Source organism: Acanthisitta chloris, unplaced genomic scaffold, assembly GCF_000695815.1.
Source record: "Acanthisitta chloris isolate BGI_N310 unplaced genomic scaffold, ASM69581v1 scaffold4722, whole genome shotgun sequence".
Taxonomy (NCBI): domain Eukaryota; kingdom Metazoa; phylum Chordata; class Aves; order Passeriformes; family Acanthisittidae; genus Acanthisitta; species Acanthisitta chloris.
Genome location: NW_008658667.1, coordinates 44,757 through 71,648, shown reverse-complemented (window position 1 = coordinate 71,648; position 26,892 = coordinate 44,757). Strand labels below are relative to the sequence as shown.

The 26,892-nt window shown below is 39.5% G+C and overlaps 1 protein-coding gene across 1 annotated transcript in view; it reads left to right on the top strand.

Annotated features, from left to right (window-relative positions):
- MET (MET proto-oncogene, receptor tyrosine kinase) overlaps positions 1 to 26,892 on the top strand; it is a 66,965-nt gene that overhangs the window by 18,859 nt on the left and 21,214 nt on the right. Inside the window, exons 3-9 of the mRNA XM_009085176.1 lie at positions 6,465 to 6,599; positions 8,236 to 8,409; positions 13,780 to 13,940; positions 15,115 to 15,217; positions 15,430 to 15,566; positions 17,787 to 17,951; positions 18,834 to 18,933. Of these exons, the coding sequence (XP_009083424.1) occupies positions 6,465 to 6,599; positions 8,236 to 8,409; positions 13,780 to 13,940; positions 15,115 to 15,217; positions 15,430 to 15,566; positions 17,787 to 17,951; positions 18,834 to 18,933 (975 nt within the window). The remainder of the gene's footprint in view (positions 1 to 6,464; positions 6,600 to 8,235; positions 8,410 to 13,779; positions 13,941 to 15,114; positions 15,218 to 15,429; positions 15,567 to 17,786; positions 17,952 to 18,833; positions 18,934 to 26,892) is intronic.

Here is a 26,892-nt window from a genome sequence, read left to right as displayed (position 1 = left end):
AAAACATGGTAATGCACTGTCATGTCTGAAGAGATTCTGGACCGAAAATTACTTCAGGCACAAAAAGCAAAGCATCGTGGCACAGATAGGCCTCATTGGAGTACAGCACATCAGACAACAGGCCACTCACCCTCCTTGGGGCCTCTCTGCACTGTTAGTCATGAAACAATACAGATTAATTGCAAGGCTTATTCTAGGGACCTATTATATCCCAGTATTTTTCACCAGATTTTTTGCTAAGAAAGGATCCATGAGGTTAGAATAAAGGTTCGAGGAGCAGACTTCTGACAGGGGTTAAGATGGATAAGGGAGAGGTATGAGGCAAGTAAAAGCACACAGCGATACTTTTCTCAGTACCCTCCAGCTTCTGGCACTCAATGGCCCAGAGATTCCCTGAGCTGGAAATTGCATCCATATATGGCACTTAACAAGCATTTATGGACTTCTTTTCTGACAGTTTTGCTTATTGTTTTTTTGAATTTATTTGGTGTTTTGTCCTCCATGGTATGCTGTGACATTGACTTTCATAATTTAATTCTGCTTTGAATGATGGAGAGCTTCTTTGGGGTTTCATTAACCTGCTGCCTTATCATTTAATTTGATGCCCTATATTCTGTCTTATGAGGAATACAAATGGGGCTCTCACAGATCAATAGTTTGAGAAATTTTCACATGCTGAGCATGAATCTGTTGGCTTTCACATCCAAGTAGACAGAACACTTGGTAGCCATTTCCCAGGAATACTTATGATTGAAAACAAAACCAAACTTTAACACACATCTCATTTCCCAAAAAAGAGATAAATTAGCATGTGTTGTAGCTGCTTTCATAGATTACATGCCAGAGAACATAATGCATGCTACAGAAATTAGTATAGACAAAAATAATCACATCTGCTTTTTATTTGTAACTGCAGTCAAGGATTGAAAAAATTTGTCCCAGAATTCAGCAAAAGAGAGCCAAGCTTTCAGCATTGCTCTCTTGCAAACAGCAAAGCAGCAAGACCTCAACACTCCAGGAATCGAGGCTCAAAGCCATGGTGCCTGTCAGCAAAATGAGTTGACACAGAGCAAAGAAATACAGAGCTTTGCATCCTTCAGTGTAGTCAGTCAAATCCGGTTTATACAGTAGGTGCTAGAAGCCATATACACCTTTGAATTTATCAAACTCCTTTTGATCTAGTTCCTGCCCCTCTAGACAAATATAGTTGTAACAAAAGCCACTAGTGCAAGTGGCAAGCCATATTTGGGGCAAGTGAGAGGAGGTCAAGAAAAACACAAGCATGGACTTTAAACCTTAAAGAGTGACAGGATGCCCATGGAGTCGTTGCAAAGGTTGTCCTCAGTGCCCACTGCTGTCCTGCCTCTGTGGCCCAGCGATTCATCTGGCTTTTTAATACTGGCAGCCTGACCCATTTAAGGCTAAATCTAAACTGTGCACATGTGCATCTATAGGAATGTGAAGAGTTGCAATCCTTCCCTCTTTATCATTTTTAAGCCAACAGAAAACTCTGGCAAACTCTTGGTAAGTAACATTTTCATACCTATGGCTCAACTTCTGACATTTATGATAGCAGTTCTTTCTGTGTTAAAGAATGGATCTTGATTCTCTCAGAAAAAAGTATCAAATATAGCATACTGCAAAATCCATATAGTCAAATTAAAATTAACACCTGGTGGCAAATAACTGTTTTGAGAGCACATATGTTTTAATATTCACTTTGAGTAGAAAAGCTTACACTCTTCAGAGGAGATCCATTATATTCTCCATGGATTAGAATGATATACAGCATTTAGAGAACTACATATGTGCCCTTTGCAAGGCTATGCTACATATCCCTGGGCATTTGAGGCGTTACACAATAAAGTTAACCCTGAGCCTATCTCTGCTGGATAATGGCATACACCTGCCAGACTTCTAGGGAAAAAATAACAATATGATACTTAGATGATCCCTTTCAGAAGGCCTCTCATTTTTGCAGAAGATATTTCAACATGTAGGCAGTAACATTTGTAATTCAATCCTGCTGACTAGCAGAACTGAGCATCAGAATGATTTTTAAAAGAAGCTGTTGCATGCTGGTTTTCAGCTCAGGTTATTGCAGTCTTAATTTGCCATAGTATGCATAGACAAACCTAGACACAAGTCTTCTTATTTGACATTAATACTAGCTGATGGCAGTGAAAGAATATTTAAACTTATAATTTTAGTGTTCATGACATAAGTTATCACTGAATTCCAATATAAAGAATTGGTAATTAATATATTCATTAATTAACTGTTGGCTGTTATCTTCATTAAAGTAGTTTGAGCTATGCTGGCAGACCACATACTTGTTTGTTTTTCTCTTAAATAGGTGGACAGAGATACTGTGTTTGCTTTGAGAAGGATGTTTGGCGTTGTAGTTACTGATATTGAATGTGATTCTCAGAACAGTTATTTCTAAGGACGTAAGAAGAGCCACATGGGTTTAGATGAAGGGTCCATCTAGTTCAGTGCTCTGTCTCCAGCTGTATCGACAAGTGGATGCCTAGGGACCCAGGCAACATAGCTAATACCTTCTGCTTCAAGTCAACTATTTTTCTTTCTGAGGATTGAGTTTTGTCTCTTTAGCAATTTCCATGTACCTTTGTACCTGTGTTCCCTTTGAATTTGTATTGTCTTGCATTCACATCCCTTGGCAAGGAGTCCCATAGCTCATCACATGTTGCTAGGATGTTATACTCTGTCATTTGCCTTGAACCCAAGTATCTGTTCTGTCTTTCGAGGGTGTTTAGTACTTTTCTTAGAATAAAATCATACAATAATAGAATCAATTAGGATTGAAAAGCCCTTTAGGATCATTGAGTCCAACCATCAACCTAACACTGCCAAGTCCACCACTAACTCATGTCCTTTAGTGCCACATCTACGCATCTTCTAAATACTTCCAGGAATGGTGGCTCAACCACTTCCCTGAGCAGCCTATTTCAATATTTAACAATTCTTTTGATGAAGAAATTTTTCCTAATACACAATCTAAACCTCCCCATGTGCAACTTGAGGGCATTTCTTCTTGTCCTATGGTTTGTTACTTTGAAGAAGAGACCAACCCCCACCTGGCTACAACCTCATTAAAGGTAGTTGCAGGAGAGTATATTGTCAGTCTCTACCCACTCGTGGTTCCGTATTCCTTTCTCATAGAGATTCCACACCTACCATACTCAGTCCTTGTTCATTACAGCCTTTTGATAATTTTTATTACACTTCTCTGAACCTTTTCCCTTTTTAACATGCTTTTTTTTTTGTTAGGAAGCAGCCAGAACTGCAGAGAGATTTCAAGTTTTGGTCAAGTGATGAGCTCACAAAACAGCAAGATGTTTTCTGATTTGTTCTCTAATCCTTTTCTAATAAATCCTAAGTTTTTATTAGGTCTTTTTTTTGACTGCTGCTAAGCAGTTAGATGATGTTTTCATGGAACTATCTGTCATATACTGCTTGAAATTTTCTTTGTTGTATTTCACCTGCCATTTTATTGCCTTGACATGCTGTCTTGTAAAGTCCTTCCATCCTTCATAGTCTGTCCTCATCACCTTGAATACCTTTGGATCACCAGAAACCACTTTTCTAACTCATTTACAGGTGTATTGAACAGTATGGGTCCCAACATACAGACTTTGTAGAATACCTCTGGTGACTTCTCACTTTTGCAGACACTGACCATTTGCTGCTAATGTCTCTTTGTTCTCCTTTAGTTAATTACTTACCTGTGCAAGATCTTCCCTCTCCTCTAACTGCTAGCATGCAGGCATGTAGATACATTTTAGTTTCTCTTTTGCTCTGGAGAAATGCTTGGTTAACAAATTAATTGTTACAGTGTAAAAAGACCCACACCACAGCACCATCTCACACCCTACAAAAATAGACACCCCAAAAAAACCCTGGACTTTATAGTCTTTGCAAAAAGTAATCCTTGTGTAGTACTGAACCACTTCCATGGTAGAACTAGTCCCTATACGTTGGTGCATCCATGGCAAATTAGAGTTATGCTGCATACACACCAGCCAAGTCCCAAGCCATAAAAATCAGAGGTTTGTGAGAACAACACTGGAGTCCTAAGTCGCATCTTTTTCCTGCTGTATAAACTCTCTTCAAATTGCTTTATTTTTTCAGGATTATGTTGGATAAAGGTAAGATAGAATTTCAAGGACTGGGCTGATGTGTGCAAAAAATGACAATTATATAGACCAAAAAGAACATTTTTGCATCTAGTATCTGTTCTGGCAGCATTGTAGGCTGGTAGATTAGTTCTACACAAAATCCAAACCTTTATTCCATGGTCCCAAATGAGTTAGGAAGTGTAATTTGAGCTCCCTGTATGTCATGAGGTCAAAGTCTATTCGCTTGGGCTTTGAGCAGGTGATTTCACTATCAGCCTCAGTAAAATAAAGGTCAGTGGGTGTTTAAAGCACCGCATAATTTTTCCAAGATTGTAGAGATGGAATCCAAATTTTCATGTACTGCTGTGAGGTTGGAATGCAGATGTGTTTAAAGGGTTAACACTGTGGCTCAATCAGAAAGAATGCTTGGCAATAAGAGGAAGCCTGGATTAATGATGGAAAAGAATTCTTAGCATTTTATAGCAGTGGGTATTCGAGATGAGACACGGCTAATGATCAACTAAAAAGGTATTTGCAGCTGTGGTGCTACCTCTCCCCATAATGCCAACATTAATCAAGCTTTTTCATGCAGCTTTCCAGTCCATTCTATTTTTCATTGTCCTGAATAGAAAAACAGAGCTCATGCCCTATTACACTGAGTCAGAGACCATACTTCTGTGTCACCAAAAATGATCATACCTTATTGATTTCTAAAAGCTGCACTTTCTGTGCTGTGAAACAAATCCATGGTGAAGTCTGTAAGAAAGCCTGTTTCATTTTAAAGAAAAAAAAGCCTCTTGTAACCCCAACTTATAAAGACCTCTGGGATGTGAAGCACTTATCGCCATGAATTAACTGCTCATATATTTTATTTAAGTCTTGAATTACAATAAAACATCAACTTTAATTACAGCATCTCTAAGTCTAGTTTTGGAGTCAGCCATCTTGTTGAAAGACCTTGGCAGTGCAAAAAGCTGGTGAAATCGTGTAAGTCAATGTCCTGGCTGTTCTGATCCTGCCTTTGGAGTCAGAAGAAAAGCTTCATTATAGTGAAAAATGAAACATTTGACATACAAGTTATTTCCAGAATGGCTTCAATCTTCTTAAATAATGAACCCCATTGAATCCTAACTTCTCAGCAAATGCTGATTATCTAAATTCCTTAAGTAAATGACACGTGATGTAGCTTTTGAAACATGAACATGATCTTCCTCATGTAAACAATCCTCTGCTGCTGTTGTCTGATGCTATCACATTTGGGTGCACATCCTTCTGGACTGCAGGCCCCTCCAAGCCTATAAAATCTCGCTATCGAATATCCACCCCAATCTGCACATGCTTTATGCCTCTCCTTAACAGCCATGACTCATCCTTTTAAAGTCAACAAAGTTACAGTAGTAAAGTTAGGCGTGTGTTTGCAGGAATAGGCCCAGATTCTCAGAAGTATTTAGGTAACTCAAGCTGCACAGAGAGGACTGGTGGGGGAATTTCATACTGGTGTGACTAATCTCCCTAAGATCTCCTAAAATCAAGAGAGAGAGGGGGGAAGGCTCTTGCAAAGGGGCTTCAGGACAAGTAAATTAGGCTCCTGTTTTGGAGAATCTCCTCAAGAAGCCTCCAGTCATTTAAGAAGTGCTTTGAATGCTCTGACCTGGGCACCTGGCTCACACAGAAATCAGCAGGAGCCAGACCTCAAGGTGCCCAGCCACATCTTGCAAGGAGCTTGTCTGGGCACTAGCCATCTCGCCAGCTCTGGGAATCGAGCTCTGTGTACTTGTGGCTCTGCAGTGCTGCCCAACAGTGACAACCTGAACCTGCCATACCTTTGCACTCCAGTGGCCCCACATGCACCAAGAACAGAGGCTGTTGACACAGGGTAAACTTTACTTTTCAAACTGAAGGACCAAAGTGAGAATAAACAGAAATATATTCAACTTTCGAAGACCTGGAGTTTTAAGATTCTTTTAAATAGACATTGTAGATAAAATTCTTCATTCTTAAATGTGCAGGATTGAGTAAATGACCCAACTTCGTTTTTTTATGGTGATTTATAAATACCTGAAATTAAAGGACTAGGAAACATGCAATGACTCCATATTTTAATAAATATGGTGTATTTTAAGGATCCTCCAACAGCCATGATTTTGCTGTGTTAAATAAAGTAGATTTTATAGTGCTTTAATCAGATCATGATGGAACATTATGCAAAATATTATGCAATGTAATGCAAAGTAATTAATGCAAGGAGAGAACGTGAGACCGCTGAGCTGCATGCATTTGTGTCACACACTGCCTGCTGATTTTCAAAATTTATTTCTTTCTTAGATAGTGGTTTCCCGTTCAGAACACACAGCTCCACATGTCAGCTTTCAGCTAGACTCACACCCTGTCTCTCCCCAAGTTGTTGTCAAGGATTCATTAGCAGATGATGGCTATACCCTGGTAGTGACTGGGAAGAAGGTGAGTGGATCATAATCTAATCTTTCTGTGCACTGTGTAAACCTGCCTTCACGGCATCAACTTGCAGTGAGAGCAACTGTTCCCACTGCTGCTTTATGTGCCCCTCACAGCCTTTCCCTTCCTTTGGGAGCATTGAATGGGCAAGTTTCATCCACGGTGTTTTTTCCCCTACTAAACAAACCAACAGCCTAATATTGAGAAAAGTTTAGATAATGTAAGAGTTGTGATATAAACCAACAAACGCAAGGAAATGCAAATTTTAAGGCCAAAACCCTGTCTCTAATTCAAGTGCACACACAATGGCTTAAGAAAGGAATTGTGCTCACAATTTCCTGGCTTTTGTTGGTTTGTGTCACAACATTGTGTCATAACTTTTAAGGAGGGTTGTGTGTGCAAGACTTACATTACACAGGTGTGTTTAAAACTGGGAGTCAGTGTACACAGTAAGGTTTGAAAATTACTTGAGCATCTAGTCTACAAAGAGTTAACAAAAGATGAAGAGCTCTCATAAATATGCTGTTGTCAAAAGTAGATATGCATTGAAGAATAGGTTTAAAACATCAGCAGATAATATTACAGATAATCCTAAACCATAATCGTAAGCAATAATTTGACTCCTTGAGTTCTATAAGAAGTTACAGAAATATATGAGCCATTAGTAAAGGTGGTTATTAATCATTTACTAGAAATGTATGAGATATTTATAAGATTGATGTTCAGAAAATGTTCAAAATAAGTTTAAAGTACTGAAGTGTAAAGAAGTATGAGGTACATCTATAGTAGTGTAATTATATATTAATTTCAATATTTTGACCAAAAATAATTCTTATGGAATGACTATTACCATAGCTATCCTGGTATTTTAAAGAATTGGGTTCAAATTGAAGGAGAGGGAGTTTAGGTTCGATATTAGAAAAAAGCTTTTTACTGTAAGGGTGGTGAGACACTGGCACAGGTTGCCCAGGGAAGTGGTGGCTGCCCCAACCCTGGCAGTGTTCAAGACCAGGCTGGATGAGACCTTGAGCATCCCGATCTGGTGGGAGGTGTCCCTGCCCTTGGCAGTGGAGTTGGGACTAGATTATCTATAAGGTCCATTCCAACCCCTAATTTCTATGATTCTATAATTTAAATTTTAACTTATATTTTAGGTATAGTGTAGGTTTTTTGATGAGAGGTGTTAAAATGTAAGTACATGGGCAGTCATGCTCTGTAAGTGTGCCACGGTTAGTAAAACAGCCTCACCAAAGTTGAAATAGCCATCATGCCTGTTTTCACAAACGTATGAAGTAAGGCATACTGAGATACACTGTTTTTTCCAAGAACTAGTGCAGAACTGGGAGGAGCACACTGCTGTTTTCTTTTTCCATCAGCAAAAAATGCTATCTTGCTGTAAACACCAGATGCTGGTAGTAACTGTATATAACATTAAGATGCCTTTAGGGTTTTTCCCAAGTGAATTTAAAATCATGTCAGTTAAATTACTTATAAGATCCTATAATTACTGAGCTAAAGAGAAGTCGAACTGCAGCTTGCACATCTGAAATCTGAGTAGCACCACCGCGCTGTGCATAAATAGAGACTCTCCTTGCCACTTAGTGTATGTATTAAAATGTGAATCGCGTCTCTCTATCGACAGATAACGAAGATCCCGCTGAAGGGGCCAGGCTGCCATCACTTCAGGTCCTGCAGCCAGTGTCTGCTGGCACCTGCCTTCATGCAGTGTGGCTGGTGCAGCCAGCAGTGCCTCAGGGCTCCCGAGTGCCCCGACAGCACCTGGACCCAGGACACCTGCTTGCCTAGGGTTTACAAGGTAAAATGGTGGATTTCTCACATTTCTATCTTGAGGGAAGAACACAGTCTGCGCTCTGTGGACATTTTCTGTTTATTTAATTATGACAAATTAAGTGTCTGCTCTCCTCAACCTCCCCTTGGCCTCTGTGTCCATAAATCCTCTGGCTGGAAGCACATGCTCTCTCTGAGTGCTGTCGTTGGGATGCTCCTGGTGGACAGGTCTGTCTGATCATCCTGACTGGTCACAGGAGAGCCTCAGCCCTGTGAAGCATTCCTGATTTGGAAGCAACATGGGTCTGAGGCAGCCTGGCAGGGGTCTGTCAGGAACAGCCAGGCACAGAAAGGAGCTCCCCTCCTCTCAGACCCCTTCCCACCCACAGCTGCCACAGCCTGACCCAGTGCAGAAGGTCTCTGGCCCCCACTCCTCATCCATCCCTGTGCTGGCTTCAGCATTGGAGGAAAGTGTGGTGTTTCTTTGAGAGAAAAATTCCCTCTCTCCCTGACCCAAGGTCCTGGGGGAGATGTTTTTTCGTAATGTCCCTCCCTGGCTCCTTGCTCCCACGGACCCACTTGCCACCAGTGGGGGACAAGCCTGTAGCTACACCACCCCCCACTCCCCTGGGACAGGAGACAGCCAGAGGCTGCTGCCAGCAAAGCTCATCGTGGGTGTGCAAGTGAAACGGCACAGATGAGGAGAAAGCTGCACTGGCGTGTTCCAGTTTTAATTTAGCTATGGTTAATGCACGATTCGTGCTGTACATGTAACGGAATCTTCCCGTGTGAAGTGTGACATAACTGTGAAGGCAGAGGTTTGTAGGCAATTGATGGACTAGAATTCCAAGGGAAGGACAAGCGTAAAACTTTATGGTAGCTTTTATACCCATTTGCTAGTGTCAGTGCATTTAAACTACAGCATATAGTTAAAAATGCATTTTCCTTTATGGGAATACAGCTTATAAACAGGGATGAAAAATTGATATGCTAAACTCTTAGAGAGATAGGGAGACAAAAGGGTTTTTTAAATAAATAATGTATTTCTTTCAACCAGGCAGATGATTTTGTGTGCAACAACTTCATAAACTGCACACTGGCAAAACTGCTATTAATCTAGAAAGAAATCTAGACGCATATGTTAATGGGGTTAGGTTTTATTCCATGTTCACATTTCAGATACAAAATTTAGGATTAACACAGGCAAAATCCGGTGAACAAACAATGGAGGGTTACAGGAATCAAACCCAAAATGGATGGAAAGGTGTGTGTGTGTGTGTGCGCGTTTGCCTTGCCTGCTATTGCCATTTACTTTTGGGCAAAGGATATGTACAAAAATTGCTAATGCAGCATGTGAGTAGTTTACTTTCCCTTTATGCAGGAACACATTTATTTCAAAAAGGTTATATTAGATGATGAAATAATCCATTCTGGTCCTAGTTTCTATGAGACTATGAATCACCAGGTCAAAGGCATAAACTGAGAATTAGTCCTGATACATTCTTCTATACCTCTGCAGGCCCAAGGTATGCACCTATCCAGCAAAGCTTGTTTCATCTTTCCTAGAGCTCAAGCACAAGTAGCATCCCTTAATGTTTTCTTTTTCACGGAACTTTCCAGCAGTGGCTGTATATTTCCATGGCTCCAAAAATGTTTTTCAGGCTCTGAACTAAGTTTCTGATTTTCAGAGGTGCTGAGCTCGCATAGCCTTCTTTAATTTCAATTTTGAGTGTGTGCACTCAGCAGTTTTAAGAACCAAGAGCCTGGAGCCCATACACAGGCACTTAGACCAAGAGGTGCATCCCCAAGGCCACCTCTGCAGACCCTATGAAGTCGCTGGGAGGACTCATCCAGGGGAACATAGCCTGGACGTGGGGCAGTGGGAGCAGGCATGAGGCTGGCTAGGTGCTCCCCTTCCCTATGGGGCTCAGTCCTGCCTGCTCAGCACAAGCCCAGTCTATTCCTGTAATGAATATGGATCTGTGACACTGATGGATCTTAAAGTGAATCTCGAATTACAGCGTGCCCATGTGAGTAGAAGTTGCTTCTAGAAGGTTTGTAAGGAAAAAAATGCAGCTGGGTACTTAAATCCCTTTGGATTGCTAGCTGTTAAGACAGATTTCATGCTCTACTGGACCATGACATTTAACATGATTACTGAAAAAAAATATAAAACAGATTATTCATCATCTTCTGATCTGTCTTTAAACCCATATGCATAAAATGTAAGAAACAAGCTTGTTTTGTTCCTAACAAACAGAGGATGACCTGCTTTGCATAGTATCTGAAATTCAGCCTGAACCTCCCCCTAATATTTTGCAGCTTTCAGAGGGACAGATTGCTTGAGATATGTCATATGAGCACTTTAACCTGAGGGGATCAGATTGCTTTCTGAGGGTCTAGTCCAGTGGATGTTAGCTAACTAAGTCTTCAACAAAGTTTTCCCAGGTTATTACAGAGTGGTGTGCAGTGGAAGAAAAAAACCCAAAGATTTCCTCTCAGGGAGACAGCAGAGAAGAAGCCTAGTGTTTTTCCATGGAGTCCTGCAGATCCTTTGTCTCTCTGCCCTGCCTTAAGCACTTTCCCTTGGAGCCGTGGGTGGTGAGGAGCAGCCAGCTCTGCCCAGGCATCCCCTGCTACAGACAGCATAGCAAGGCAGGCACTGGGACACGTCCTGTCCACATCTCCCTCTCCCACTCCACTGCCATCCACTGCCTTTTCCAACAAGGCGTGTTTTGTCAGCCTGGAGCGGTGCTAGAGGGAAGCTGGAGGACTTGAGTGAGTCTCTTTGGAGATCACTTGGTGCTGGAACAAATTGCAGGCATCTGCATGTGGCATTCAGGTCACGCTGAAAGGTGAAGGGCGTAAAAGGAGAAATAAATTGGTCTCCCTTCTGATTCTTTGTTGTGGTTAAAAATCTGCCAGGGTTTGTTGTTGTTTGTAAAGTGAGTCATTTTAGCTGGCTTTTGTATCAGATGTATCAAGAACATCAGGCCTTCTGCTGCCTGTTTAGGTTTTAGTTTTTGCTGGAAATTTCACATGTGGTCTGTGCGTTGTTTGTGCCTCTTAATTAAAATGAATGGGCTGTTGAAACTTTAATAAATAGGTACTTTCTTCCAGAAATTTATAAAGTATGTGAGTGCATATTGGCATAATGGCTGTCAACATCAGAAAAGGAAAACACAATGAATTAAATTTTTTCCAAAAACAAAAGGAAAAGTTAACTTTCTCCCTTAAGCAAAAGTCTAGAGAGCACCAGAATGGCAGGCCTTGCAGCAGGGCTTGCTCTATGTTATCAGAGGAGTTTACTTACTATGGACAACTGCCAAATCCTGAATTTCATAGCATTTATAACTGATTTGGGATTTGCTTACTTTATGTTACTACCTGTGTGATGTAAACACACAGAAGATACCTGCCTATACATCATTTTAAAGACCAGGAGGTTTGCTATTCATTCCTGTCAACTCTCACAAGAACAAGTCTGGGAAACCACGTTTGACTTTCAGAGGTTCCATTGTACAGAAAAAATGGAACAAAAATAGAGACTTGAATAAAGACACTCTGGGAGAATTTCTGCACAACTTAAACCAAAGTTTTAAGATTTGATTTATTTATTGCCATCTAATAGAGGTCTTGCTTCCTAAAGTTGTTGACAGAATGTAGTTAATACTTACTCTTCCCCAATTAAGGCACATGGGATACTATCACAAAGTCTCTTTTGGCAGTTAAGAACTGGTTAAAAACCAGTTCAGTACCTTCACATTTTATTCTGTATGGCATTGTGAAGCCTGATTTTAACACCTTTATTTTGCTAACTTATGGATTACATTTCAAACTCTTCAAATACCACATGTCAGTGCATTATCATACAAAACATCAGGACATCCTGTACCCCCCCAGAATGATTTCAGTTTCTGCCAGGGTTTTGTTACTCAAGAAATAGATAGTGTCCTGAGATATTAAGCAGAGTGGAAAACTAGCATCTGAAGTCAAATCCAGATTTGGAAGGAAAAAAAACCCCAAAGAAATAAGGGAAGGTTAAACCTGGGAGTAGCACAGACTCCATGTACTGCTCCACACTCTTAGCTGCAGTGTTGTGTGTCAGGGAGCTGCGTGAGTATCACTCCTTTTTTATGGGATTTGTGCAAAAGTGCTGTTCCTGTATAGGTTCTCTTTTCTTTGCTCATTGAGAGTTGATTCAAAGCCCTTTAAAAGAGGAAAGATTCCTCCTGGATTCAGTGCATTTTAGATTAGACTCTCTGTCTGGTTTCTAATGGGGGCAGTAAATTTCCCCATATATATTATATGGTATAATTCTTTTGAAGTATTCTTCAGCTGCCTTTCTAGCTACAATAGTTCATTTGTGAGAGTCTTGAAGTATAGCTACAAGACAGTTGAAAAGAAATGTGCTGTCTTACTGGATTTCCAGATGAAATAATAGCCAAGTATCTCTCAAACACTTTCCTTTCAGCTTGAAAATTAAGTCGGGTCCTTTGAAGGGCACAGCTGTATTGCATTTTAGGGGCAAAATTATTATCACTAAAGCATGAAGTTTAAGACATTTAGGCACTATGATCACAGGTATGAATTCAGTCGTTAATTCTTTGTTGTTTGTCCAGTGGTATTGGTATGTTTGCAAAATTATACAGCATTGTTAAAAGTCCCCACAAACCCTGAACCAATGTCTTTTTTTTTATTTCCACTGGCAGTACTGACCAGTACTTTTACTCAGTTTTGTGAGATTTCTATAGTGTTCCTACGTTTTTCCCACCATTGTTATATTTTACAGGACAATTTACAATATACAAAAAAAAAAAAAAAAGCAAGCATTTCCTTTGTAGATTGTCTCTGTGTTTCTGAAGGGTAGTTTATTTTTAACTCAGAATTAGAGGTGACCAAATGTAAAAGATTTAAGGAAAGAATAGCAGAAGTCGTTAACTTTATCACAGCCAATGCAGTATCGAATCTTGGTGTCTTTGAAGCTGCTTCACTCTGAACCCAACTTTCATCAAGCTGACAAAAAATGGTCATTTTGGGTCTCTTTTGTGTTCAGCATTCAGCTTCTAACAAAATAAGTATATTGTATGTTTAACACACCAGAAATAAGATGTGAAAGACAAGAACGGCAGGATTTAAAAGACTGTCACAATGCACAGCTTGTTCAGTGCCCCTATACACTGTCTTTCAAAGTTTACTAGTGTAGGTTTTGTTATTTATTGCTACTGTCAGAGAAAGCTCATAATGTGATAAATGAAAGTTGAAGAACAATTAAGATGAATGCTAGGACATAGTCTAGCAAAAGAAATGCTTTTCTAAAATTATTCCCTTGCACATTCTTTAGCTCCATTTGAAGTTAAAGAAAATCTGATTCAATGACACAATATTTTTTTAACAGATTCTCCCGAGCAGTGCTCCCATAGAAGGAGGGACAAAACTGACACTGTGTGGATGGGACTTTGGATTCAGCAAAAATAATAGATTTGAGTTAAAAAATACAGTAGTCCATATTGGAGGACAAATTTGTGGTCTGGAAGCAAAATCTAGCAACAAAAACAAGTAAGAAACCTAAAATAGTAATTTCCTTTTATACACATGTTTTTTATGTGGTATGGAATTTTTACAAATACAAACATTCAGTCTGTAAGTATCATCTCCAGTTCTGAAATTTCAAATTGGAAAGAACCCCTTGGTTTGATAAGCTCCCCAAGAAAAAAAAGTGCTCTGCATCAAGATCAAATAAATCTAGTTTATGCCAATAGCTCCTGCAGCAGCTTTTTCTGGTTTGTCTGTGAAAGGCTGTTCAACATCTGTGGGAGCTGGCAAGAATGAATCTATTCAAAGGTCTGAAAAGGGGGCAGGTTCCTCTGGCCAAGATCCTGCTGAGCTCAGTTATGTCACCTCTGTCTACCTGATCCATGAAGCTGCTGGAGAGAAATGTTAGAAGATGCAGATATTTCGTCATGCAGAGGCTTGTGACCCTCAGCTGCACATCTCCTCCTTCAGAAATAAGTATTTGAGGCAGTGGGATAATGGTTTAAGACAGAGGTTATTCCAGTTGTTATCTGGAAGAAATAGGAAGTTCAGTGAATATCCTCTCTCAGTTCAAGGCATATGACTATCTACCACCAAAGCAATGTGCAAATCATGGCACAGCTTCCCTATTCACATATATAGCAGCAAAAAGGTCACCCTCCAGAAGTATTGAGCTATTCTGAACTGTTGTAATGCAAACAAGATGATTTAAGGAGACTAGGTCATATATAAAACTGTGAATGAAATAGAATACATTGACACATGCTGCCACAAAAACTTAAGTTTAAATTTTAGCAATATTTAAATTTATACAACAAACTTGTGTACATGATGCATTTTTTCTAATCCCTATGTCTGCCAAAATTCAGTACTAAGGGAAAATTAAAAATATAACTTAGCCACTGAATGGGAAGTATTTGTTTTCTCTAGCATGCTTCTCTTTTTTCTGTAATGTATTTGATATGCTAGAATTATTTTCTCTGGCCAAGTGTAAAGACCACAGTGTTTGTATTTTGTATTAAAGAAGAGGACCACGGTTCTTCTAGCTGTTACTTCTGAAATGTCCTTGATGCACATAGATTGATGATTTGTTTAGTATGGATCTTATGTTATTGTGATTTTGAAGTGCTTGTATTTTAATACCAAAAAATCAAGCAGAAAAAAAATTTAATCCCATCATTTTCCTTGTTTTCTAAAGGCTGGAATGCACAGTTCCTGCTGCAAAGAGTCCAGGTTTTAATGTATCCAGTAGTGTTTCTGTTGGGCATGGCAAAACACCATTCAATACATTTTCATATGTGGTAAGCACTATAATTAAACCTTTGTAGTCAAAATTAGTTTCAGTATTAACTGGAAGGAACTCTCCATTAGTCCAATCCAGTATGGTAATTCGATATTCCTGTTTGATTTACTATGACTTCATGGAAATGCTAGTAAATATTTTTCAATTCTTCCTCTCTACATTTTGAAAATAAATTTATAATCTACTGTTCTTATTTTTTCATCCCCTCAGAATCCTGTAATAACAAGTTTCTCTCCCACCTATGGCCCCAAATCTGGAGGAACATTGCTAACTATAGCTGGAAAATACCTAAACATTGGAAAACCCATCGAGATTTATGTTGGTGGTAAACCGTGCAATGTGAAAAGGTAATGTACTTACTAAAAAGTGATGCCTTTAATATCAAAATGGCTTGATTAAAATGTCATGCAGTTAAAAAGAAAAACAAATGCAAACATGCATTTGATTTCCTCTCCTTGTGTCACTTACTGGGGAATTTATACTGCAATAAGCATTCAGTTCTGGATAATATCCGGAGTTTAGGATGTCTGAAAGATTTCTAGAATGGACTGCGGTTCCCTAGAAGACTTGTTTATTCTGTAATGTCTTCATTAACCTCATTAAAAGGTTGCATAGAGAAGCAGCAAATCAGGTTCTAATGGACTAGAAACTGCCTATTTCCCATCATTTTTATCACCCACACACTCAGCCTTCTCTCTTGTATTAGCAAGAGCTGCTGTTCATGCAGCAAGTGCCAGTGAGCGTCCAGTGGGTGCAGGTAACCATTTCCTACCAGGATGTTTGGTGGAAACCTGACCAGTGTGGAAATGTGAATACCATGCAGAGGAGCAGCTATTTGTGCATTGCTGTCAGTGAACAGCCTACAAAACAGAGGCAGCGTCAGTTTGGTGCTTTTCCTGGAATACATTAAATTGTTTTGAGGATTAAGCCAGAATTTCTTGTGGCTCTGAACTGGATCCAATAGGAGCTCAGTCACAAATCTTTGATGTGGAAATGCCTTAAATCACAGCTGTATATAAATGTTAAATACCAAGCACAGATTCTTTGCTATGGGTGAACAAGTGTTCTGAATCTGGTGGCCATTCTAGCATGGCGCAAATCCTACTTGTTCCTGTTCTCAGGCACTCCAGAATTATCACCTCTGTGGCTAAGGGTAGAATCTGGCCCACTGCATTCCAGGAACAGGATATCCAGCAATTCCTCTAAATTTTTAGTACCTTCTGATGAGCACAGAAAGTCATAGTGGTGGAACATCACACTTGAAGAGAACATGGGGAAGCAACAGCCTATTAGTTAACATCAGACTCAAAGTCAGGAGAGCTGAATTTTATTCTTTGCTACTAAATGATTTATTGTTTGCTCTTGATCAAATCAGCCAAGTCTGACTAAATCAAGAAAGGGATTTAGGTATTCAAGCCTGATATTTAATCACTACCAAGATCTTCAGCACTTCTATTCTGTGTCTGTATAATAGTTTTAGGGTGGCATTTATTGGTGTCTTCATCTCAACCAATCAGCTAATGGACAAATATATAAATCTTTTGAGAATGATGCATGTGGTCCATTTGAGACATCTACTATGGGAGTAAGATGATAGGCAGCTCAGAGGCAGATGTCTGCAATGGTAAGGTAGACCTCTAGGTATTGAACCGTAGTCAGTGCTCATCCAGTAAGCACTCCTACCACCCCTTTCTCACTAGCCAAGTTGCCTAGAGACTTCTATGCAGGTCTAACCAGTTTCTCAGGGCAGGTGTTTCTCTGCCTAAACTGGCAGCTTTCCCCAATTCTGAGGGCAGCTAGATCAAGGTTTATTGAAAAGCTTCCAGATACACATGTATGGATCACTATCCTCTATGGTGAGCCCCACCTTCCTGGAAAGCTTCAGAAGTGGCAGCAAATGCCCCTTATGTCTAATTTGGAGACAACCTCTCACATTCTTTGAGAATGGCCTCTCTTGGATGGCCCCTGGATGTGCTTGGACCCAAGTCACTGAAACCAGCTGGTAGAGTTGCATTTGCTTCTCCAGTCAGTTGTCACCCTTGTCTCTGATGTGTCTCCCTGTGGTCTCATTTCATGTGCTTCAGACTTTAGAACCCTTCACCCTTCTGCTGCCTGCTCACTCACTGAATTCAGTGTAGGGAGAGGACTTCCATGGGCAAGCATGATAACAGGGGAAAGGTGTGTATCGCAGATGGATTTGGAAGAGGCATTATCCCTTGATTACAGTGGATAAGTCATTCTCGTTAAACCTGGAGTGTGCTGTTGTTTTCCAGGCTGGTAGCTCCTTTGCAGGGTGCAGGGGCTGATGTGGCTGTCACCAGTGCTGGGGAAACACCTTCCAGCAGGCAAGGGGCAAGTCAACCGAATTAAGATGAATCTTGAGCCTAAGCAGTGGTGTTGCTGTTTCTACCTCATGCTGTGCTTACTTCTTGCAATACGATTATCCAGTGGGAAAATCAATGACATTGTTTTACAGGTGGCAAGGTTGGGGCTCACTAAAGGATGGTGTTTTAAACTGAGTACATGTTTTATAATGCTGACAAGAAATCCCTTTTCTGTCCTCCCAGCACATCGGCGAGTGCTGTGGAGTGCTACACACCAGCACAACAAATTCCCCAGGAATATCATGTGGAAATGAAAATCAATCAAGCTGTTCGAAATGCAAGCAGCTATTTCACATACAGAGAAGATCCTGTTGTTTTAAAAATTCATCCAGCCAAGTCTTTTCTTAGGTGAGTAAAAGTTTCTTACAGAAATAAGAAAATAATGAATGAACAAAGAATGGCTACAGTGCACAGCAATCTATCAAAAGAAATTGCATTTTTCTCTCTATCTCTCATGCCAATTGCTTCTATTATGGTGCAGTTGCAGAGGGCAGATCATTTCCTTTCAGAGGTGAAAGAGAAGGGGGAAGGGCCCCTCTTTTCTTTATGTGATTTCATTCCTAGCCACTGCTGAGCCTACCTGTGATGTCCTGCTGAGGTGCCTACTGTACAGCTGAGTGTGTTTCCTATACTGTGTCTGGACATTACACTGATTAGTGAGGAAAATCATTTAATGTGACAAGTCAGTGGTACTCAGGAGAGCAAATGGATTTTAAAATAGGCTAAATCCAGTGCTATATAAATATTATGAGTATATATGTATGGCAGTATGTATGTGTTTTCAAGTGACATATTTATGGTCTCAGTAGCTCTAGTCCAAGCCATCTGCCTTTGCCAAAAAAATGTCAGCAGTAAAACAGACACCTTTTTCAGCACCACTGAAAGCAATAAGTTAAATAAGTTAGTAAATGCTAAGTACAAGTATGGACCCTGTTTTAAAATGTACACATTTGTTTTACACCCTGCCATACCACAATTTTAAAAATTATTTTTCTTTTCCTGTATTTGATTAGTTGTTATAGTAAGTGTAAAATTTGTTTCCCAGAAAAATAATTTCACTGTTCAAAGCTATGTATTTGCATTCACCCCATATATCCCTAATTCTGGTTTTATGTTATCATATACTGTAAAAAATAATTTGTAATTAACATTATCACAGCAGACATATCATTATCCTACTTATCTTCTTTTTTTTTTCTTTTCCTTTTTTTTTAACAAATTTTTTCCTAGTGGTGGAAGTACAATCACAGTTCAGGGAATCAACTTGAACTCAGTGTGCTTTCCTCAGATGGTGATTACTGTACCTAAACTGGGAATGAACTTCTCTATGGTGAGTCAGTCTTAGAGAAGACAATCTGTTGTATTTTCATCTTCATGTGGTGTATGGTTATGAATTTTCAGTCAAAATACTTTGACTTTTGCCTTGAAACTTTTGGGCTTCCACTGATATTTTGGTGTTTCCTCTACAGACAGTTTCCACTGTACAGGTAAAATTCAACAACAAATTTGAAATTAAGCTGAGGGCAGAATAACAGTTTTCAAGGAACCTTTTCCAAAAAATAAGGGTTTTGCAGTATCTGATAATAACATTTTTATGTTGTAATTTAACAATGCAAATTCAGTGACTAAGCACAGAGCAATGCAATACAGATATGCCAGGTTACATAGCAAGTTCAAGCACTACTTTGATAGGTAGGAAATATATTCAAGTGGTGACTGTGGATATGCATCAGAGAAAGAGGAAAAGTAAATATGTAAAATCAGAAGTTAGTATTACTTTGAACAATTTCTGATTCTCAAATTCCCTGACAGGGTAAATCTTTCCTAACTTATCAAAGCTTAGCAGTTTTTTGAGAGGTTTGGGATGTTGCAGTTGGGTACCTTTGTGTGAACAGAGGATCAGTCAGGGGTCTAAGATTTCTTTTGTTCCTGAGTTGACACTACACAGTGTCTAAATCTAAATAAGGTGTACAGAGTGACCAGCTGATCTGCTTTAGTTTTTAAAGGCAAAGATGGCATTTATTGGCTAATTGTACTGAAACCATTTTCTGTAAGCTTTTGCCTACACATTTGCATTGTACCTCCAGCATTTTCTTATCCTCTAAGGTCTGTTTAGCCTAACTGTAGCTAAATTGACCTACACTCTTTATGGCATGCTACGTTACTGCTCATATTCTCATCTTACTTCTAATTATCATCATACACTATTTCCTGTATTGAATTCTAAGTATTAGATATAGGTTTGCTCAATGCATTTTAAATGGTATGTCTGCAAATTTGCAGTCTTTTATAGTTTCAAGGTCATCATATTCTTCATGATCCTAATTTGTATAATATTATGAGTGTCAGGACCTGAATTTCAGCAGCATGTAGTCGTGCTTTGTAATTTTATGTGTTCAGATTTTAATCTGAAAATCAGTATCTTTGCAATGAAATAGTGTTCAATGTTATCAAGAAATCACTTTACCTGTTAGTCAGAAAACAAAACATTTCAGTGAAATCAACCAAAATCAAAATTTATTAGGTTTTGAGTATTGCGGATATGATTATTTATAAACACAAAACATTTCCAAAGAAAATATTGTCAATATCAGGTTTTCAGATGTTGCTTTGTGTGGATTTGAGCAGTCTTTTTTTGAAGTAAAGATCATTCATTTGCTTTCTGTGTTGCCTTGTGAGAATATGCAATATTGTTTCTCTTAAGGCCCGGAGACTGCATACCTTGCTTGTCAAATATTTGGGACTTTCTCAGAAAGTTGAAAGATTTGAGAGGAACTGAAGTTTTAAAGAGCTAAATCCACTGTCCAAAAGTGACTGGCAACTCCAGGCTATGAACACTGTAGAATTTATTCTCTCCCCCAAATACTTGGGGAGCAACCTTGCCTTTAAGCAGTGGTTTGCTTTCATCCTGCCTTTTAACCTGCTGTTGAAAAAAGACATTGACATAGACAGTGAGAATGATCTCCTTTACTCTTTTTGTTTTCATACCTTGCAGTGTGTGTGATAATTTGGCAACACACAAATCTGTTCCCTACCACTGCCGACATCTAAGAAATTTGCTCCAGTGTCAAAGCAGCTGTACACAAGTTTATTAACCCTGGACAAAAGGTGGAATATAACCTCAAACATTATAATCCAGAGTGTTTTATACTCTGACTCTGCCCAAGCAATATATTTTTGCTCTATTGAAATTAAAGGCTTTTGGCACTGGGTGGCCTTCCCTGCCTCTGTGTCAGCCATTTGTTCTGCCACTAGTCTTTACCTCAAGCATATTTCTCAGGGAAGAATATTAGTTCTCAGGTGGAAAGGGAAGATTTATAAGTGGCAAAACAAGATTGCACTCTGTAACAGAGGAAATTGCTGGTGGAAGATGCCTATGGCTGCAGTCTGACCCATCCAGCACTGGAGATTCCAGGTCTTATGCACGAGAGATATGCCAAAGCCCCCAGAATTTCGTCCAGTCATTACAAAAATAAACAACAATGAAGAACTATTTCCAGTAGGGATCGAGATCACTGCAATGACCAACTATCCCATTTATAAAGGACAAGGCAGGTTGTGGTCCTGAGAAGACCAAACCCAGACAAATAGTAAAATACAACCCAAAATGCTTAAGAAGGCTACAGCTGAGGTTATATATTATTTTGCTTCCTTAGTTTGGGAGAGGAGAGCTAAATGAGTCAATTTTTTAATTGTTTTTTAAGCCCTTTTTCTTTCCAGTTTTCTCTCACCAGCCTCCTCCAAGAAGCTGCTTTTGTCATCATTCAGAAACTCTGGCTCTTGGGAAAACCAAAGCCAGCACTGAAACACATCCCAAAGCATCAAAGGAAAGGGACCACAGAGACCTAGCCTGGCCCATTTGCCTGTGCCAGGAACAAATGTATGCAGACCACTGCCTGATGAATATTTGTCTAGGCTATTATTAAAGCTCCTTGTGAAAGAAATTTCACAACCTTGCTTGAACAAGCTTTAGAGAGAGCTGCTCTACCTGCTTACCTAGTGGTTTGGAAAGACTTCTTTCTAATAATTAACCCAAATCCTGCTGCTAATTACACAGATTCTTGTTTAACCCTCAGTGGACACAAGCAAGACATTATCTCTCTCCTGTTAATTCTACATATCTGCACTACATGATGATTCTGCCTTTCTCTTTCCCAGTTAAAACAAACTGAACAGCTCCAAATTCTCCTGATAAATGTTGTTTCCTAGAGTTCTCATTCTTTCTGTCACCTTCCAGGCTCTCTTCCATTTGCCTAAAACTGGTGGTGCCCAATTTGAAACAGGTCTGACCTTTTCCTGGCAGCTCTCCATCCTCAGGTTTAGTTGTGGCCTAGAGTCATAATGTAAGTGGAGGGTCACTTTTGTAAGCACCAGGAGCTGTTTGGGATGCTCTGCATCCCAAATTCTCAGGGAGCAGCCAGCTGACATGCCCTGGGGCATTTGCTCTTCTCTGCCTCTTTCTTTCTATCCTGGTGGAAGAGGTGAGCTGATAAAAGTTTTTCTGGAACAGCTCCCTGCAAGAAGTGCAGCTTCACTGGGACCAAAAAGTTGTGGGGGAAATATGCCAGCCCCCTATACAAGAAGCATTTGAGATTTTCAGCTTTCATGTTTCTAGTTTAGTATTCCTGACATTTTTTCTTCTATAAGGCAAAAATGCCTTGTTTCAACTTTTATCTTTATTTCAATTTCCTTAAAATTATTCAAGACTCTGTTCACCCTAGTTGTGTTTACATTATATTCTGTGTTAACACTGTCAAAATATACATTTTGCCTTCTTTGAATTTGTTATTTCAATGAGTGAAAAAATGTTCTAGATTTATTGAACCATATGTTTCAATACTTGCAATGTGTTTCTTTTTAATTCCTATTTCATTAGTTCTTTTTATTATTTGCTCTGACTAGGAACAAAATATGAATTTAGGCAGTGTTGCATAAATTCCTAACAGCTCTAGAGGATGCATAAGGATACAGACACCCTCTCACTTCTGCTCTCATATCCAGTTACTGTATGAGCTGCATAAGCAAGGAAGCAGCTTGTTCCTTCCTTTCATTTTGCATTATGCCTGTGTAAAAAAAAAAAAGCACAGTTTGGAATGGTGTTTGATTAGGTGTTTGATCGAAAGTGTCTTCTAACCTCTGCTGTAAGTCCTGCTAGATGATTCTTCTGCTACTGAAGCACTTGGGGCCAGTGTTTTCTCTTTGAATGCCTGTACTTTGTATTGATTCCTCCATACTGAACAAGTGGTCTTTCAAGGATTCTATGTTGTAGTATTTTTAATATTTTTAATATTTGTATATATATTCCCACTGCTTAATCTCTTCTAACCATGAATGTCCCAAGATATGCAAGGCTGCAAAACTAAGGAAAAGCACCTAATACATGACATTCAACAGCTAACCCTGTAGCTGTACAAGATCATATCTTTCCACAGACTTTTAATTATCTCTTCAGTAAGTAGTCTCTTGAATGATCTTTAGTGTTTCTTGATTTCTCCCTGCTAGATGTCATTTTCTGCTTCCTTCAATGTTTACAAGTTTGTGAACAACCCATACTCATAATACTCATCAAAATGCCTAGATTCACCAGTGAGTGTCTACCTTAGATCTATTAAATAGTGATGATACAAATTCCCTGGAAAGTGTGGGTGGTGAGTGTGTGATTATTGAAGATATTCCTGACTACCTATCTGAAGACACTGTCTTGAATCCTCTATTGGTCTTTACTCTGTGGCATAAAGCTGCCACAGAAGTCCAGCAGTTTCCCACACAAAGGGGAAACATTTGCCTTTCTTTCTGTGCCAAATCTGCATCTCCTGCACATCTCCTGCCAAGGAAAAAGTACAGCAGGGGGTGCCAGGGAAAAGCCACAGTGTGAAATCACTGATGTGCCAGGGATGTGGTGCTACAAGGTACAGTGACCAGCCCAAGCCCCTGGGGGGCATTTAGACTCCCAGGCAGCATTGGTCACATGGTTTGAAGGGCTGGCTCTCAGATGCAGGAGTGAGAGAGGTTTTACTCTACCTTCTGGTCCCATGAGCTGATAGACTAGAAGTATCATCTCCCACACCTTCATCTAAGAAGACAAATAGAATAAATGCTACTGATCCATTAGGGGCATTCATTGCACTACCTGGAATGACAGCAAGAGCCAATGAGTCCTCTGAAAAACCTTCAAGATGCACTGCTTGAGTGTCACTGCTTTACACAGAAAAGTCTTCTGAATGGGTTTTTCCTCAAGTTGAACCTGTAGTTTTGTCTCTTTCTATTGAGAAATCATCCTTTGGCAAAGATGGTTGGAGAGTCTCCCAGTCTGTCTTTAACATCATTTATCTTTCATTCCTCACTGGAATGCAAAAGTTTACTTTTATGAAAGGACAAATTGGCCCCTTTCTCCCTTCTGACAGCTGCAGATCCTGTAATACACATCCAACTGCCCCTCTCTTATCTGGGTCAGCTGCTGGGAGACCTCTGGAGCTCAAAGATCCTCCCTCATACTTTTCCTGTTGTTCTATCAGATGAAAAAGAATTGAATTGGGCACAGAAGTTCAGACTCTGTAGGTCAGGTTTGAATTAATTGCCTCAGGGGTCATATCTTACAAATGAAACAAGAATACATACCTTTAAGTGATGAGTCATATGCATTGTACAATAGATTATTATTCCCTTTGGGGTATAGCATTTACTTATGCTTGTGAAATGCACTGTAATTTTTATATCTTTTCTTCCTCATAATCTTCAGATGTAGATTATAGTCACAAGAAGGATGTAGGCTTAGCTTTTAAAGTGAATGTACCTTAAAGCCTAATTAAATAAAAGTTAAAGGTGCTGGGTGATAGGCAGTATCTTAATTGAGAAGGCAATAGATTGAATTAAGGTTTTTTTCGTATAGATCTTCAATCCAATATTTCTTGAAAACTAAACTGTCATATTCTTCAATTGCTAAAACCAATTTCAAGGTAAAAATGTCATGTCAAATCATATACCAATAAGGGCATTGCAAATAAGATTTCTCTTGACCTTACCAATCAGTCACATCACATCCCCTCCAAAGAGTGTTATTAGATTTTTATCATTTTCTGTAAGCTTCCTCTTCAGAGACTAGCCTGATAAAGTAAAGTATCTGATTCTAATAGGTAGCCACAAACAAAGTTATGAATACCACTGCTATTCATTTAAGAGACATCACTACTCTTCAGTAGATAAAGAGTCTAATGAATTTACATTAATCCAATAAATATAATGATTACTTGGAACATACTTGGTTTTATAATTATATATATTTTAGTAATCCCATTTTAGAATCGACACAATATGATAGATATCTTTACGAGTATTCATACATCATGGAAAAGTATGGCTTGATCATCCATTATACTAATGATGCATCTTATTACCATACTAATTCAAATTAATTTCTAGGTTCATGTGATAGAACAAAGCCTGAGATATGGTCAATGATGTATAACAAAAGAAGGAGAACAGTCTAAATCTGCCTTGTCTTGTGTCCCACAGCTTACCTTGTTGTCATGGGGGTTGCACAAATATTTCTGAATTTGTGCTAGGAATCTAAATGGGCTGTTAGATACACAGGTGCAAGTCCCATTAGCATCACTGAGAGCTGCACCAAGTTATTTAACTGAGTGCCAAAGTCACAGCTCACAGACATGTAAGAGCTCTAAAACTCTAGTGCTCAGAACGTTGAAAATGCTTCCCTTGGCAGATTCAAGATTTCACAATATTATTCACAGAAACATGAATTGCTGTGGTGATAACAAAAGGTGCTGATTTGTAGATAGCTACTTTAATCCCACTTTTCAAGCTAATGTGGGTATATAACTAATAGAGCCTGAATGGTTAGTCACAGATCTGAAACAGCAAAATTACATTACATTAATTTAGCATATTAGAGACAAATGTAAACTAATTTCACAGCTCCTTCAGGCCGCATTTTATAATGAGAACAAATTTAATTTGAAAAACAAATCAGAAAAATATGTATTTTTGGCCTTCTCTGGATGCACAAAGGTATTCAACATCATTGCTGATTTTCCAGGGAAATCTCTTGTAGAACAAATGGAAGGTTTATGATGACTAGGAGCTAAACCCCATTCTTACTGAAGCACATGTCATCCACTCTATTTATATTATTTTTTTAAAAGAAAATGTTTAATCTCTGCTGTCAGGGCACAGTGTGCAGGGAACTAGTCAGAGAAGGTTTATACAGTTGGAAGAGAAACACTTCTGTGGAGCTGAAGCAACTCTGTTTGTGCCAGAAGTTCTTCAACCATATCCATGGTAGGCAGCATGAAAGGGAGGCACAGAGAAGGGAGTACACGATACAATCACAAACAAGCCTCTCTGCAGTTTGTGTGATGCTGCACAGCACCCACCCAGCAATGCTTGCAGATCTGCTGTTGACATTATAAGCAAAGTAGTCCTGTAGAAACCTTTACAGTCAAGAGAGGGTTGACCCTTCTAGAGCACTGTTAATTTAATTAAAGCTGCTGTCTAAAATGAATCAGGTGAAACCCACTCTAGGTGAGCCTGTTTCCCTCTGTCGACTACCAAGACAGTTTAGACAAGTCCTGTGTCAAGGCAGTATGTGATAGAGGGAAGCAGCCTGGCCAGACATTTTGTACTGGATCACATCCTCATGGCACCAAGCGTCTTCTGGCAGGACTTCTGGTCATGGGGTGTACTGACAGCTTTCCCCAAAATCAGGCCCTCATGAGGAACAGCAGCAGAGTGAGGGATGAGTGTGGCTTCATGCCTGTTGTCAGGCAGCTCCTGCACTGCATTGAGGGGCAAACATCTCATCCCTCCTGGTCCAAGAGACAGTGGGAAGCATGTGCCGCAGCCAACGCTCCCAGCAGGGACTTGCATGACACTGTGTACCTAAGCACCAAGGGCCACATGCCTGGGACCTTACATAACCATTTTTAGAAAGAATATACACCTTGCTGAGCTTTTTTGGCCCAGAATCCATAGTGGCTTTGGCTTTAAAGTGTTTTCTCACAGAGTCCGTGGTGTCTTTCTGGAAACAGTGACTTAGCTACTCTGTGGGTAAACAGTGTTTTGCTCCTGTTTTCCAGCATTTCAGTGAGGTTTGTTGGCCCTGTTTTCACTTTCTTGTTTGGTCCCTTGCTATTGCTTTGGTAGTGAAAAAGGAAGAGAAATCCATGTGGCAGTCATTGTGACATAGGCTTGGTAAGCTGAATTATGGCTGCCCAGTACATCAGACTAGCCTCCCGAAGGTCCTTGGCTTTGGAAATAATTTTCCATTAATTAT